Here is a 15,387-nt window from a genome sequence, read left to right on the forward strand (position 1 = left end):
CACTACAAAAGCCCCAGAGATCCCCAGTCCCACTTGTTACCATTCTAATTCAGTGAGAGAATTCGGTCCCTAACCTCGGTAACAAAAGCCATGAAATCACCGTCCTCCCATGCCGATAGCCCATGCCTAAAGAATAAGACCTTATCCAGCCTTTGTCTCCCTCTGCCCCCTAACATTCAGGACAAATCAGAATAGCATTAGGAAGGAGAACAACTGCACGAGGGCTGCTGGACCAACAGCGTAAATCCACAGGCTCAGGTTCTCTCCTCCAAAGCCGTGTGGTCCTGGGGGGCAGGTGGGACGTGTTTGTGCCTTGTTTTGCTCTAACGATAAGTGCTGTTTGCAGCATTCCTTGAATTTGCCTGCGCTCTGTTCGTCTGAACGTCCCAAACGAAACATGCACAAGTACTACGTGGTCATTTTCCTTCAGGAAAGGGAAAACAGGCTCCACAATGGCTTCTAGGATTTAACACTTGCTCTCGGTAGAATCCGATCTTTATGAAAACGATCCTAGTAATTCTAGATAAGACCAAAGAAGAAGGTGCCTAAAACGGGGGCTGCCTTTTCACTAGGAGCCCTGGTTTGCTGGTGCGGCCGCCATCCAAACTTTGCGATTCCTTAGAGAGAAACCTGCCCACTGGATGTGAATAGTAGGCCTTTTACAGCGAAGGCCCAATCTCCCGTCATTTGGCCCCTCTCTGACTTTTTTATTTTCTCAATAAGACGAGCTTTTGTGGCGATGTGCAGTACGGACAATCAGGACAGCCTTATAAAGGGATTTAGAGGCGCGCACAAAGGGCCGCGGCAGCATCAAAGCCGGGCCGGGAGCACAATAGAGATGACATTTTTACATCCCAGGGCTTGGGCGGGCAGCGCCTGAATGCTGTGTCCATAGCAGTGTCAGTAAACAATGAGTAAAGTGGGAAAGGGGTGAAAACACAAGTCAAAATCTTTTTATTGAAGCCCCCTACACATTCATTGGGCATTTTTAGCCCTGCATTTGAAAGCTCTTCCATTTACTTACTCTCCAGCTTCTCCTATTTAACTAACTGACTGATGATGGCTCCATTTTGATATCCTAAGAAAAGAATGGGAATTCTTCCCGAAGTGAATATATTAATTTCATTGGCAGTAAAGAAAATATTGGCTGCATGGTGCTGTTCTTAAAGGGACACTGCCATCCTTGAAACCACGTTTAAGAGTCACGCATAAGGAACCCCAGCCTTACCTGTAGTACCAGTTCTGCCTCTGGCTTTTGGCAGCGACGTTTTTCTTTTAATTTGCCAGTTTCCTGCATTTAGTTTATTTTTTGCATGGCAGAAAGAGGCTGGAGCACGGTGGTGTTTCTAGTCGGTTTCTCTTCCCTTTCCTTGTGCCCAGGGTCTCTGTGGTGTGCCTCGGAGTGCCAGCATGAGAAGTGTAAGACCAGACAATTTAGCCCTGCTCGCTTAGCCACACAGGTAATCTCAGGGACTACGCCGGATGCCAGGAGAGCAGGCGTGAGTGCTAAAACTTGCTCATCATGGCCTTTTTTTTTTTTTCTGAAATTATATGAAAACATTTCTATTAGCATTAGGGTTTGATTTAGTACACCAGAGGGAACCTGTCTATCAGGCATAAATTTCTGACATTGTCTTCTCTGGGAATCACTTGCAGAAGTCTCCATTTGAGAACTTGGGCACGAGCGCTGCTGTTCGATAGCCATTTCCAGTGCCCATTTTCATTAAATTATTTTGGAATAGGGACGATCTAATCTCCTCGTGAAGCTTGTGCTTTACCTCTCTTGGAAGCCAGTTAGACTATAACAGAGCAAATTGATGTTTTACTCCTCGTATCTAATTTCACATTACATCTATGTTTTTAGGCACTTAAATTTTACTGCAAAGGTGTCTTGAGTACCGCACAGTCCAGTGTGAGTTATAGTAATGATGGCTGAGGAATTCAATAGTGAGTCATGTATTTTCTAGGCAGAGAGAGAGACGTATTTTCTTCCACTGTTTTGCTTGAAAATAGGTATAATATTAATGTATTAAAGCCCCGTTTTCACGCGCTCCCAGTAAGTAATTTTATTCTAGCCTGGCTAGCTGGCCTACTGACATGCATTTTCACCACTGCTAAAAATAATGAGGAATCCAAGTGACACACATTTGTGGGTAGGAGTGCCATCAGATCCCTTGACCTAATTGAGCATGCCTATACACCTTAGAGTGTTTTGCATAACCAACTTAGACAGCAGGAACATTTCCAACCAGATTGATTGACATATTTTATTTCTAACTTAAGCTTAATCATGACCAAGAATGATTCATTTATACCTTTCAAACTTTAGGCATTGACACGGGAGACAACTAAGCTGTAGACTCCAGTGTAAGCAATCATGTAAAGGAAAAAATATATATTAATATAGTTTATTAACCTACTTAGCTGCCGAGGTTGATGTAATAAAATGGATTAATTAGCTGGTAGGAGAGTTACTTTATTTTATATATATATAAAAAAAAAAAGTCAGATATTTTGTGGGAAAGGTTTTGTCCTAAATCACTCCTCCACTACGTATCTCTGTGAAGCCCTATACAGAACTCAGGGAAGGGACTGTAGTGTACATTTGATTTTCCTAAACCAGGTGGACAAGAGCTCGTCTCCCAGCAATAGCCAAGCACCCCTCAGACCGAGAGAGTTCTTCGCTCTTGAGGCACAAACTATCTTCAAATAAATATCAGCGTTCTCCATGTGCTGTGCCTTAACCAGGAACAAAGCCTAATAGAATGGGCTGCAATAAAAGTGCTATTTCCAGCATGTGTGTATGTGGCTGCTCTACGCTGAAAATGTCCTTTAGCACTTTTTAACCATATTCTCTAGTGTGTCAGCAAAGAGACTCCATCAGAGTATTTAACATTGCTGGGAGCAAAGGAATAAAGTGGAGTCACTGTTGATTATTACTCATTAGCCACAAGGACATCCACTTAACATGTGAATAAATGAATGACACCATGTCCTAATGGAAATGGCCTCAGTGTACCTTTAAGCAAAATGTTGTTTAATATCTTCCATTTGCTGAATAGTAAAGAGGCCTGTTGGACATGCATAGTTAGCAAGCAGCCATTGTTGCTTTGTTCCAATTTCAGCATTTAATAAAAAAAGATGTTGTCTCGACTGCGGCAAAGGCTGGTCACAGAAAGCTGGGAGCAGCACAGCCTCTTCCTCCTCCTGCAAATTCCAAGTTTCACTGGCCTTGTAAAGGGTTAATAGCCATGAAGCAAACGCGTCCTTAGAAGGTACATGTTCTTCATTATTCCGCTTTACATTCAAACATATAAAACAAAGAGCATCTGATATCTTTATTGGTTCTCTTAGATAAAATGCAAGCAAGCTATAAGCCTTAATTTTCTTATTACCATTTGTTAACAAGGAAGATAACACTCTCAAAAGTACTTGATTAGGACTCCCTTTGATTTGTATCTCGTTATGATTTCCAGGGCATATATTTTTGTATTACTACTTTAGTACGCTGATAGTTCTGATCAAAGTGATAAAAAGAGGTATTTTAGGAGTGTAACTATTAACCGTGCAGGTAAACCACACAATCTGCACAGCATCTCGAGGGCTGCCGTGCTCAAGCACGCTTTGGGCAACAGCTCGGGGATGAGATACACTCTCCTATCTCCAAAGCCGGTGGGCTGAGCTGGAGGAGCCCTTTCGCCCTCCAGCCCTCGCAGCAGTAACTTTTAGCGTTTGCAACTTTTTTCTTTGCGTTTCTACAGCGCAGCTACTGAGAAGAGTCGCGGGTATAACGTTAAAGCTGTTTACGATATCGAATGCCTAAACACTTGCGGTAAGGATCCGTACCAGAGCACGTCTTTTCAGCTTTAACTATCCAAGGAAAATAAAAGCTGATGTGAAGGATTTGGGGGGGGGGGGGGGGGGGGGGGCTATTTTAATGCACGTTCTGATTCCTGGTGGTGAAAACCGTACGTGTGTAGCGGGGGGGATCCTTTCCTTGCTGCTCTAATTTCGTCTGCGTGAGAGCTAGCTCCGCTGGAGGCACCTCACGGCCAGGTCTCGGCTCACAAGGCTTTCTCCTGGCTTCTCCGTGGCCTGGGCCGGGCCGGGAGCGGGCAGCGAGCCCCGGCACAAGGGGGCCGACAGCTCCAAGCCCCCCGCTCCTCCTGCCTCCTCCTCGCCGCGCTTCCTCCAGCGCAGGAAGGAGCGAGCGGGAGATGATTACATCAATCAGTGTCAGGGCTGGGAGCTGTGATTTATGAATATGCATAATGAGCTCTCACCTTTGAGAAGGACTAGCTAGGGAGATAATTGATTAGACAGGAAAAGAGCAGCCAAGAGAGAGGGAGGGAGCAGGAGGCCTCTCGGAGCTGTGGCGGGCAGGCCTGGCTGCAGCTCCAGCGAGGCTGTCAAGCTGTGCGAGTGAGTTCTAAAAAAAAAAAAAAAAATAGGAGCAGGATTTTTAATGTTTTGTTGAAACACGCATAACAAAACGTTTCCTCACAAAATTAATGGGAATTTTCTCCCCGTTAGGGAAGCTGGGCAGGCACGAAGGCTGCTCTCTCCCTCGGGGGAGCCGACTTTGCACTTCCAGAAGCCGACGGGGCGCCCTGCCCAGCGCCGCCGCCCGAGCATCCCGCGAGCTGGGGCAGCGGGGCCGGGGAGCCGAGCGGCTGTGCCGCCGAGGCAGAGCAGCCTTCAGTGGAGGTGGAAAGCTGGGGATGCGATTGTTTTCCCATCGCGGTCTCATTATTTTCTTCCATCCCCTTTTAAGCGTCTGTCTGGCCACTGTGTGAAAGTTTCTATGGAAAACCCACCAGGATGTCCAGAGGAAGGGGATGTGGAAATTCGCCTCTAGCTTTCTCTCCCCCCAACCCCTCCCATTTTACATGCCATTAATCTTTTTTTTTTTTTTTCTCCTCTCAGCCAGAATTGGCTAAGGAAAAAGCAGGGCTACAAAGTGCAGAGAGACTGGGTAAAATTTACATGAGAAACAATCCGTTTGCTAACCACCCACCCACAGAGTTTCCCCTCGTTTCGGGAGCCTGTTGGAGTGCAAGAAGGGGAACAGTTCCTGGCAGAAAGACAGCGCTGCGAGGAGGCAAACGCCGTTTCCAGGGCTGGCCGGGGCCAGGCAGAACGTATGTGAAAAGGAAGGGGACGGGGGGGGGGGAAAGCAGGGGCTGCAAATCCGTGAGGGGGTCCCCCGCTGTACCGCACGGCCCGCCGGGGAGCACGGTAACCGCCAGCCCTCGAAACGCGTACACAAGGCGAGCAGACACACAGACACACGGCTATGGAGTGTGAACGTATATATATATATATATAAATATCACCGCTTACAAACGCCTAGGTTGAAAATGTAGTTTATCGGCCTAGCGCAACCCGATCCTATAAATAATACATTCCTATCACTATGGCCTCAAAATGTCAATACTGCGCAGCCCCGCGCATTTGCATATCTTGTACTGTCTAAACTTGAAGCATGTCAGCTATGTGCTTCTGTTTGTACTTTAACTTCATTTTAACTCCTGCTTCCTCGCTCCCGGCTCCCTCCCCCTCCGCCGGCTCCGGCAGCAAGCCGAGAAAAGCGCCAGGTATTTATTTATTTATCTGCCACCCCCGCCGTTACCCCATTCCCAGGGCCGGACGGAGGGGAGGGCTGGGGGCACGCACCCCAAACCCCCCCCGGACCCAGCTGTGGAGTCGGACGGGCCAACAAAACCCCCGGCCGGGGGGCTCGGGGGAAAGGGGCAAACGCTGGCGGCCGCCCCCGCCAGGGGGAGCTGCGGCTCCAGGCTGGAGCCACGGGGAGCGGCCGGGCTCAGCCCGGCTCGGCTCAGCCCGGCTCGGCTCAGCCCGGCTCGGCTCTGCCCGGCCCGGCTCGGCTCGGCCCGGGGGGTGCCCGCCCCGCAGCAGCCTCGGGCAAAAGCACCGCAGAGGCGGCAAGCGAGAGTGTAGGCAAAGTGGCAACGGTTTATTTATTAGCCAAAAATAGATACTTTCTTGTACAATTTGGTTCACACGTATGTACAGGTTTTGTTTTTTTTTTTTAACCGTATGTACAAAAACAAACGAACGAAAAAAAAATGGAAACACCTAGTTCTCACCGGACTTCCAAAAAACCTCACAAACTCAGCTAATCCCGATGATAGTACAGAAGCGGGGTTGGGGTTTTTTGCGTGGTTTTTTTTTTCCCCCTTTTAGTTTTAATATACGGACATGCTTACAAGTCGTAACTATACAGAGATTTCTTTTTACAATCATTACAACCACAATAAAAAAAATAACTATGATGATGACAACGCCGATAGAACCATAGCGGCATCGAGCTGGTTCTGGGGCCTGGAGAAACAAAATGACACAGAAAAAAAAGGTATTTAATACTGCGAGAGAGGCTGGGCTGCCACGCTGTTTTTAAAGGCGAGTAGCGCTAGTTTTGTCGTTGACGCTATTTTAAAAAATAGATTTCTAAATGTGAAAAGTTTTCGGGGGGGGCGCGGCCAATCGACCTGGCTCTGAACCCCCGTGGGGCTTCCCGAGAAGCGCGATGGGTTTCGGCGAGCGCTGCGCCGAGCTGCGGCCAGCGGGGCTCAGCCCCTGAAGTTTTCCTGCCGGCTCTCGGCTTTGCCGTTTCCCTGCGTTTCTCTCGAAATTGCCATTTCCCTGCGCTCCTCTCGGACCTGCCGTTTCCCTGCCGTTTCCCTGCCTTATTGTGCCCCCCCGGGCAGACCTTCGCCCCCCGGCCGCCTCTCGCCGCGCTCCCTCCGTGCCCGGCCGGGGCTGCGCGAACCCAGCGCGGCTCCGCTCCGCGCCGGGGAGCCGCAGAGGCCCGAAGGAACAGCGGAAAAGAAAAAGAAAAAAAGGGAAAAAAAGGGAAAAATCGGAACAACCCACCGCGCACTCGGGGGAAGAACAAGAAGCCGCCCTGAAAGGGCACCAAAGAAGCGGAGACCCGGGCTAACCATTTATAACTCCCTCCATATATCCTTAGGAGACTGAGGAAGCAATCTCTTACCGCCTCTGCACTGGCTGGAAAGCTGTCTTTATTAACTTTTTCTCTACTTCCAAGGCACTAGATCGATCTAAAAAGAGAAGAAAAAAAAAAAAAGCGTTCCTTTTTAGCCCCCGATTTATCCCCCCCTCCCTCCAGCCCTGCATTCAGCCACTAGCCTCCAGCTCTCACCGTGGCGAACCCGACAAAGCTCCGACCGTCAAAAGGGCGGGGGAGCAAAAAATTAAAAAATTACGCTCCGAGCCGCGAGCAAACCTCGGGGCCGGCCCCGGGCCGCCGTGAAGCCCCCGCGGGGCCGCCGTGGAGCCCCCCCGCAGCCCCGCGGAGCCCCCCGACGGCCGGCAGGGGAGCGGGGGGCAGCGGCAGGCGCCCGCCGCCCGCTCCGCGCGGCCCCCGCGCAGCCCCCGCGCAGCATCCGCGCATCCCCCGCGCATCCCCGCTCAGCGGTCACCTGCTCCGGGGGGCTCCGCGCTCTGCGCCTGGTCCGCGGCTCGCGGGAAAGCGGCGGCGCCCGGGGGGGCGGCGGGGGCGGCCCCCAGCCCCAGCAGGTGGGGAGTGTTCAGTAAGGCCAGGGGGTGCGGGGCCGGGGGCGGGTGGTGGTGGTGGTGGTGGTGGCTCGGGAAGGCGCGGTTGGTCCAGTTGGGGAATTTGCCCAAGGGGCAGGAGGGGACGAGTCTGTGCGGCGGGGGCGGCGGGGGGGGCAGAGGCAGCGGCTGGGGGGCGGCGGCCGGCGGGGAGCCCCCCCCGGGGGACTTGCGGGGGTTGTCCGGGCTGGTGGCCGTCTCGGCCAGGGACCAGATTTTGGGCTTGGGCACGGTGCCGGCCAAAGCGCCGTCCGTCGGGGAGGAGGCGGCGGAGGACGAGGCGGAGGACGGCGGCGAGTGGAGGCGCGGCGGAGGCTGGAGGGGAGGCCGGAGGGCAGGCTGCAGGGGCTCCAGGCCCGCGGGCGGCGGGGGCGCGGCGGGGAGCTCGCACTTGTGGTGGTGGTGGTGGTGGTGGTGGTGGTGGTGGCGGAGGTGGTGGTGGCGGAGGCGGTGCGGCTCCCCGTCGGCGGCCTCGAGGTAGCGCTCGTCGGGGGCGGGCAGGTCCTCGAAGCCTTCGGAACCCTCCGAGTCCGTCTTGGAGTCGGAGTGCAGGAGGTCGGCGTCCTGCAGCTCGTCCTCCAGCTCGTCCTTGGTGCTCTCGATGTTCTCGGTGTCGATGTTCTCCAGGTCGATCTCCTCCTCGTCCTCCCTCTTGTCCTCTTCCCCCTCGTGGTCGCTGCCGTAGGAGTTGCCCTCCTCGTCGGTCCTGCTGCGGGGGGCCCAGGTCATCTTGTTCTCCTTCTTGAGCCTCCGCCGCGCGTTGGCGAACCAGGTGGAGACCTGGGTGAGGGTCATCTTGGTGATGATGGCCAGCATGATCTTCTCGCCCTTGGTGGGGTAGGGGTTCTTGCGGTGCTCGTTGAGCCAGGCCTTGAGGGTGCTGGTGCTCTCCCGGGTGGCGTTCTTGGGCCTCGACGGGTCCCCGAACTGGTACTGTCCGTAGGGGTAGAAGGCGGGGTGGTGGGGGGGGAAGGCGGCGTGCTGCACCCCCGGGCTCTCCTTCAGCTCGTACTGGGCGCCCTGCAGCGACACGGGAAGGGGCGGCCGGGCTCAGGCGGCGCCCACGCTCCGCACCGCGCCGGATCGGCCCCGCTCCCTCCGTACCGCGGAGCCGCCGGCTTGGGGTCGGGGTTGGGGTCGGGGTTTTGGGGGGGACACCCCGCTCGGCACCCCCTCGGCGGCCCCCCCGGGTCTCTGCGGTCCCTCCGGAGCCCCCCGCAGCCGTCAAACCCTAAGCGCGGAATTTTCGGGGGGCGCGTCCCCGGCGCTCCCCTTTCCCCCCCAGCACCCCGGGGACATCCCCCCCCCCCCCCCCCCACGCCCCCGGGGGGGCTTCTTACCAGCTGGGGGAAGATGGGCAGCTCGGCGGCGTAGGGCAGGAAGGCTCCGTAGCCCTGGGCGGCGGCGGCGGCGGCGTAGGGCGAGCCGTACATGGAGGAGAGCACGTTGGAAAGGGGCCCGGACGGGGCCAGCTCCGCGCCGCCCCGGGAGCCGCCGCCGCCGCCGTTCCCCGGGCGCTCGGCGGGGTAAATGGGCCTGATGTACTGGTAGCCCAGCTGGGGGAAAGCCATGGCGGGGGGCAGCGGGGGGAGGGGGGGGGGAGGAGGAGGGGGGGAAGAAAGGAAAAAGGGAGAGAAAGGGGAGAAAGGAGCAGCGGAGCGGGGAGCCGCGGCGCTCGCCCTCGCCGCCCGGCCGCACTTTCAGCGGCGGCCGCGGGCTCCGGCAGGCATCGGGGGGGCGGCCGGGGGTGCCGCGGGGTCCCTCCTGCTCCGGCCGCCGCGGTAAGCGAGCCGAGCGCTTCTTTCTTCTCGCACTTTTCCTATTGATCTGAGTGGACCCGGGTCAGGTCCTAACAGATTGCCTGAGATTATTGGGACTCCGGGCTCTGATTGACATTTCTAGTCTCTCGCAAGCCCCTCCTATTTCTTTTAAGTCTCTCTCTCTCTCTCTGCCTCTCTCTCTCTCTCTCATGCCCAGAGCTCGCTCTCGCCGGGTTTGTCACTGGCTTCTTTTTTTTTTTTTTTTTTCCTAAATCTGTTTACTGACGTCGCGATCTTTTATTTGAGTTGCTTTCAAATCTCGTTTTAGCAATCGCCAATCAGTTGTGTGTTTTACAAAGGTTTAACCCTGCCTCGCGGTATTCTAATTATATAGAGATAGATTTAGATATAATTTCTTTCGTGGACCCCCCCCCCCCTCCCCCGGAGCATGGGAAGCCAGGGTGTCAGCTGTGAGTGGCACACGAGAGGGACAGGAAAAAGTTGTGACATTTAAAAATAAAGGGCTCTTCCCACCACCACCCACCCCTTTTCAGGTTTTCCAATTTACATCCTTCCCTTGCCCGGGCTCATTTTGTTTCCTTTATTAAGATATTCCTGCATCGCCCCCCCAACCCCCCCGGCCCTGGCGAGGGTTACCTCTCCTAGCACAGATTTAAAGACTCTCGGATTTTGAAAGAAATTTGCATTTCCGGGGCTACCTTGAAATTTTTCCTAATGTACTGAATCTTTAAGGAGTTCTCTACATTTTGTCTGGGCTAACAGTGAGCAGATACAGTGGAAAAGCTAAGTTAATTTTCCTCCTAATAAGGGACTTCAAAGAGTTGTAGGTCACAATTTTACATCAAAGGCAGAAAAGAAGGCAAATTAAAATCTTAACAAAGGAGAGACGGGAGCAGCCCTCTGGGCCATTAGTAAATAAGTGGTGTGAAAAAAGGGACAATGACAGGCACTGGAATTAAACTCATTAACACCTTTTTGTCTTGGTGCGAAATCTCTAATTAGGAAATTTATGATCATTTTGCTTATTCCCTCTGTTCTGAAGCACTACAAGGTTTGGAAGGAAGTACCTGGTACGTGCAACATTTGCAAAGGGAGCAGCGGCGCGGTGCTATGAGGAGCTATAGGGAGGGAGCCCGGCCACGTTTTAATTACTGGATAAACTTTTTTTTTTTTTTTTTTTTTTTTTAACGATCAACGCATTTTAAATTACCCTTCGCTCTCGCCCCCCGCCTCTCCCAGCCCGGCGATGCCGCGCTGCGAGGCTGCTGCGAGCGCAGCGCGTCCCGGCAGGGCGCAAATGTGTCCCGAGCCGCCCCTGCGCGGCTGGCCGGGGCTGGGGCGAGGGGGAAAAGCTCCCGCGACCTGGGGGCTGTGCTGGTGGAGAGCGGGAGCTTAGCCGTCCCGGGGAAAGCTCGGCGTTCCTTTAAAACTAAATCCTAAAAAAGTTTTTTTAGGGCTTTGAGGAGTTGGGAGGGCGGTTTAGCCGTGTTCCCCTCTGCTCCGAAGCGCTCTGCGGATTTATTGCCTTTCGAATGTGATTTAGGTACAATATAACCACTGTGCCCACAGTATGGATTTTTATAACTACATTTCTTTAAAAATGAAATTCATGTCAGATTACGCAGTTAAAGGAATCGACCTTGATAGCTTGCCGTAATAAAACTATATCAGCTTGTAATAAATGCGGATTATAGCAAAGCAAGCTCCAGAATTAAAATTCCCTGAATCAATATATGAAAATCTGTAGGAAACATCTCTAATCGTATTAAGTTCATCTTTATAGCATTTCTTATCTGCTAATCTAGTGCAAAAACAAGTCTGGGTTGGAGGAATTTATTTTCTTCTAGCCAACCTTGCTCCCGTAATGGGTTTTGATAGCATAATGCAATGGAGATAACACCACCAAATTCGGTTACATGTTTATTTCTTTTTAATTCAAAAGGAAAACGGGCAGCGAACCCGTTTCGGGGACCGCACCACGTCCTGATTTTGCTTCAACTTCCCTGCTCGCTCGGCTCGGGCGCTGTGACGGGCTCGGCGGAGCCAGGCGGCAGCTTTCCAAAACTCTCCTCCCGGGGGAAAGGGGACGAGGTGGGCAATGGGGCGAGCCGCGGGGTGGCGGCGCTCAGGACCCCCCCGGCGGGCTGGGGGACACCGGCGGCCCCGCACGCCCCGGCCCCGTCCTCTCGGGGCTGCCCGGCGGTGCCACGGCGTTGAGCGGCTCGCAGGAGCGTTTGGTTTCCTCGCCCGCTGCCTGGTGTCACCCGGAGAGGTTTTGAATCCCCTGCGCGATCGATCGCAGCGCGACCCTGCCGGGGAGCCGCCGGAGCGGCGGGCAGGGCGCGGGGGGATGCGGGGCGATGGGGGGTGATTTGGGGTGATGTGGGGTGTCGTGGGGTGATGTTAGGGTGTCGTGGGGTGATGTTAGGGTGTTGTGGGGTGATGTGGGGCGCGGGCCCCGCCGCAGAGACGGAGCAGAGGCCAGCCGGGAGGGAGGCACGGCAGGCGAGAAATTTATGGGTGCGATTGGATGCAGGTCAGGGCGAGGATGAGGGATGGGTTATTAATGGGAAAGGAACGGGCAGGAAACGTCGCCGGAGCGAATGGGCTGGAGCAGCAACGTGCGGAGACACGGGGCTCGGCCGAGAGGTTCAAAAGGGGAGAGAAGAAGCGCAAAAAAAGCAGCAAACGGTGGGCGAGAGAGGGAGGGGAGCGGACGGTCCTCCCGCTGCCGTACCGGGCCGGGGGTGCTCGGAGCGATGTCCACGGCGAGGATGGTCCCGCACGGCTCGGGCACGGGCCGCGGGGGGGCCCCGGGGCCAGGACCGGGCTGGATGCGGGGGGGGGCAGGGAGCGAGCGGCCGGGAGAGGGAAGCCGAGCGGGAGCCGCTGTGCCGGGCTCGAAGCGAAAGGAGCCGCGGCGGGGAGGCCGGGGCCGGCTCGTCCTCCGGGGAGGCCGGGAGGAGCCGGGAGGAGCCGTGCGGGGCCCGACGGCCGCGGGGCGGGGGGCGAGCGGGGCCGCCCCCGGGGGGAGCCGCGGCGGCGGAGCGCTCCTCGGCCGGACAGACACGTGTCTTCTGGCCGGGACCTGTCAAAGCCGGGAGAGCGGCTCCTGATTTATTACCCCAAACACACACACCCCCGCCCGCCTCCCCTCCTTCCCTCCCCTCCTTCCCTCCCTCCCTCCCCCCGGCCTCGCCGCCCTCCCTTCCCGGAGCGCTCCGCCGGGCGCCGAGCTCAAACCGGCCCCGGAGCGCGGCTTCCCCGAGGCCGGGGCCAGCTCCGGGGCTGCGGCACCAGCCCCAGCCGTGTCCCCCCCACCCCGCTAACCCCCGGCCCGGCCCCGGGGCTGAGCTCCGGGCGCTGGGTGTCGCTGCCCCCGCTCCCCGGGGCACGGAGACGGAGGGGACCCGGGGACGGGCTCCGGAGGCTGCGGGCTGCGAGCGGCGGGGCTGGGGCCGGGGGGGCTCCCAGGGGGCCGGGGGAAGCCCCCGCGGCCGGGCACGGGTGGGAGCGGCGGGGAGGGGGGCAGCAAACAAGTGGAATTGGAAGAGGGGCTGCGGTACAAAAAGAGTTAAGGAAAATAGAGGGAAAGATCAAAGAGCCGGGTAAAAGACTCTTCAAATTACACGTTTGAAGCTTTTCCATAATTCCAAGGCGACAGATAGATAACAAGCTGCACATTCCTTATCACATATGGAATCAATCTGAAAGGAGTCTCTTGATCAGAATCTGTTAATTGCAGTGACATATGATTTGGAAAGAAAACACAATTAATGACCCTTCATGTTAGGGCTTTGGGAAGAGGCCACTGACAGTCTGCGCTCTGCAACCAACGTCAACTTTTTTATTGGTAGTAGTAGTAGAAGTAGTAAACTGCTCAAGGGAGACATTCCTCTAGACTCGACGACTGTTTTGTCTCCGTTCCCTTTGCAGGTTTCTCGAGAAGGGGGAGGAGAGGAGAAGGGGACGGGAGTGTGTGCGCGCCTTCCCTTAAAGGTTTGGGGAGCTCAGATGATTTAGTACCTTGTCTGTAAATCTAATGACCTAAGGTGAGAAAAAATACTTCATCTTTTATTATTACCATTTGTGGTGAGCGTTACCAGGAAACAGCGGAGCCCGTTTGAAATGGTAAATATATGTATCCATTTAAAAGCCATTACTGCGGAGATTTCCCCCAAAGCGGACGGGAGCGCACCTCCGCCGGGCCGCGGCGCGCTCGGGGGGCGCGGAGCCGGGCTGGGGGCCGGCAGGCCGGCAGGGAGGCCGGGGCAGGCACTGCAACTGCTCTGCCCTGTCATTAGGAGGTAATGGCTTTGTTTGAGGAGAGAGAGGGAAGATGGGGAGGGAGGGAGAGGGAGAGAGAGGTTCATTTGAAGGTTATAAAGCATACACTTTAATAGGATCGAAGTGAAATTAGTTAATAAGAAAATGCTGGCCAGAAGCTCTCCGGGCTTTTAAGTGCTCTCCAGGCCATTTAGGGAAATTGAATAAGAACAGGCTCCGTTACCTGCAGCCCCAACTATTATCTCCAGTTCTGCACAGAGGCGAGAAGGGAAAAATAGTGCCTGAGAGACCTGAAGTCCCGCACACCTCCCGCCAGCCTACTTCCTCCCCATAACGTCCCCTTTCTGCTCCAGCCCTGTCCTCTTCCTCCCCTTTTAGGCACCTCAGCCCGCTCCGTGTGCCACAAGGGGGTAAGCCAAGGTAAAAGGGCCATTCGGGGCTGCTGGAGCCTGCGGGGGCAGCTCTGGGAAGCAGCCCCGGCCCCACTCGGGCAAAGCCGGCCCCCGGGAGGTACTTTTTCCCTTCCATTTCGCCGAGTTTTTCCCACCATTGTGGTGCTTTGCTGGTTTGCGTTCGGACCGGTGCCAGTAGGTCAGTATATTGTGTTACCTAACTTCCTATCCGCTCCCTCCCTCCCTCCCTCCCTTTAAACTTTGGAGTTTTCAGAGGTGTTAATAAAACCTTTCCTTTGGTAAATCGTTCATTAGAAACCCCACCGAAACCTGGAAAGACTTCAGAAAAAATAAATAAATAAATAAAATCACAGCGCTCGGGAATGAGAGGTTGGGAGAAGGCTTTTGTCCAAAAAATGCATAATTGCTGTGAATCTTAGGAAACATTAATCTTTACAGGAATTCGTGATTCATATCTGTGGTTTGACCGTTTGGGTGATTTATAATCTGCTAGCGCAATTCCCTAATTTTATGCCAATATATTTCACGCACCCGCTCAGACTTTCCATAGCCCGGCGCAACGAGCGGCTGCCGTGCCCCGGCGGTGGCGGTGCGGCTGTTGCTCGCCGACCCCCGCCGGGGGATGCTCGGAGCGGGGGGGCCGGAGGCGAAGCCCCCCCCCCGGGCTGCCGCAGGGTGCCCTCAAGCTTTGCCCTCCCCGCCGGTGCCCGCAGGGGGGGCGCAGCCTTCGTGCGCCGCCTGCCCCCGGCCCGGGAGGGCTCCCCGGGCTCCCCGAGGGGCTGCCAGGGAGGTCGCTGCCCTCCTGCTGCTCCGCGGGGTGCGGGCAGACCCCGCACGGTGCTGCCGCGCCCCCCGCACCGGCACCGGCAGCGTCCCCCCGACGGCTCCCGGGGATGGGGATGGGACGGGACGGGACGGGACGGGATAGGGACGGCACGGTGGCTCCGCCGTCCCCCTCCCCGGCCCGGCGGCACCGCCCCGGGGTGAGGCGGGGGGGACCGCAGGGACCCGGGGACCGGACAGGAGAACTCGGGCAGGGCGGCTGCGGCGGCAGCGGGGCTGTGTGCCGGTCCGGGCTCTAGTTCCCGGTCAGGGGATCTGGTTCCCAGTCCCGGGATCTGGTTCCCGGTCCGAGGATTTATATGGTTCCCGGTCCGGGGATGTATTTGGTTCCCGGTCCGGTTATTTCTTTGGTTCCCTGTCCGGTTATTTATTTAGTTCCCGCTCCGGGGATCTGTTCGGTCCGCGGTCCGGGGATGTCTGTAATTCCCGGCCCGGAGATGTCTGTAATTCCCGGCCCGGGTATT

General features: G+C 55.7%; 2 protein-coding genes across 5 annotated transcripts in view; one reads left to right on the plus strand and one right to left on the minus strand.

Moving 5' to 3' along the window:
• The window catches only part of LOC310905606 (uncharacterized protein), a 136,778-nt gene that overhangs the window by 72,605 nt on the left and 48,786 nt on the right, over window positions 1–15,387 (plus strand). For 2 of the 4 annotated variants that reach the window (XR_014589145.1, XR_014589146.1), the window contains exon 3: window positions 1,381–6,135. The gene's annotated coding sequence lies outside the window, so the exon portion shown is untranslated. Of the gene's footprint in view, window positions 1–1,380; window positions 14,259–15,387 lie in introns of those variants that run through there. The other 2 variants (XR_014589148.1, XR_014589149.1) reach the window with 2 other exon arrangements.
• IRX3 (iroquois homeobox 3) lies at window positions 5,957–9,516 on the minus strand. Its single transcript, XM_083852111.1, has 4 exons — window positions 8,940–9,516; window positions 7,467–8,619; window positions 7,019–7,085; window positions 5,957–6,345 (listed from the first exon to the last, which is right to left on the minus strand). Exons 1-4 carry the CDS (start codon window positions 9,168–9,170, stop codon window positions 6,291–6,293), a joined length of 1,506 nt encoding a protein of 501 aa, XP_083708237.1. The 5' UTR covers window positions 9,171–9,516; the 3' UTR covers window positions 5,957–6,290.

The sequence above is a fragment of the Anser anser genome, assembly GCF_964211835.1.
Source record: "Anser anser genome assembly, chromosome: 11".
Classification (NCBI taxonomy): domain Eukaryota; kingdom Metazoa; phylum Chordata; class Aves; order Anseriformes; family Anatidae; genus Anser; species Anser anser.

Coding starts and splice junctions, on each gene's coding strand:
- IRX3 (XM_083852111.1), bottom strand. CDS start 9,170: ATGGCTTTCCCCCAGCTGGGCTACCAGTACATCAGGCCCATTTACCCC. Junction 8,620..8,939: donor TGCCCATCTTCCCCCAGCTG/GTAAGAAGCCCC, acceptor GTGTCGCTGCAG/GGCGCCCAGTACGAGCTGAA. Junction 7,086..7,466: donor CGCGGAGCCCCCCGGAGCAG/GTGACCGCTGAG, acceptor TTCTCTTTTTAG/ATCGATCTAGTGCCTTGGAA.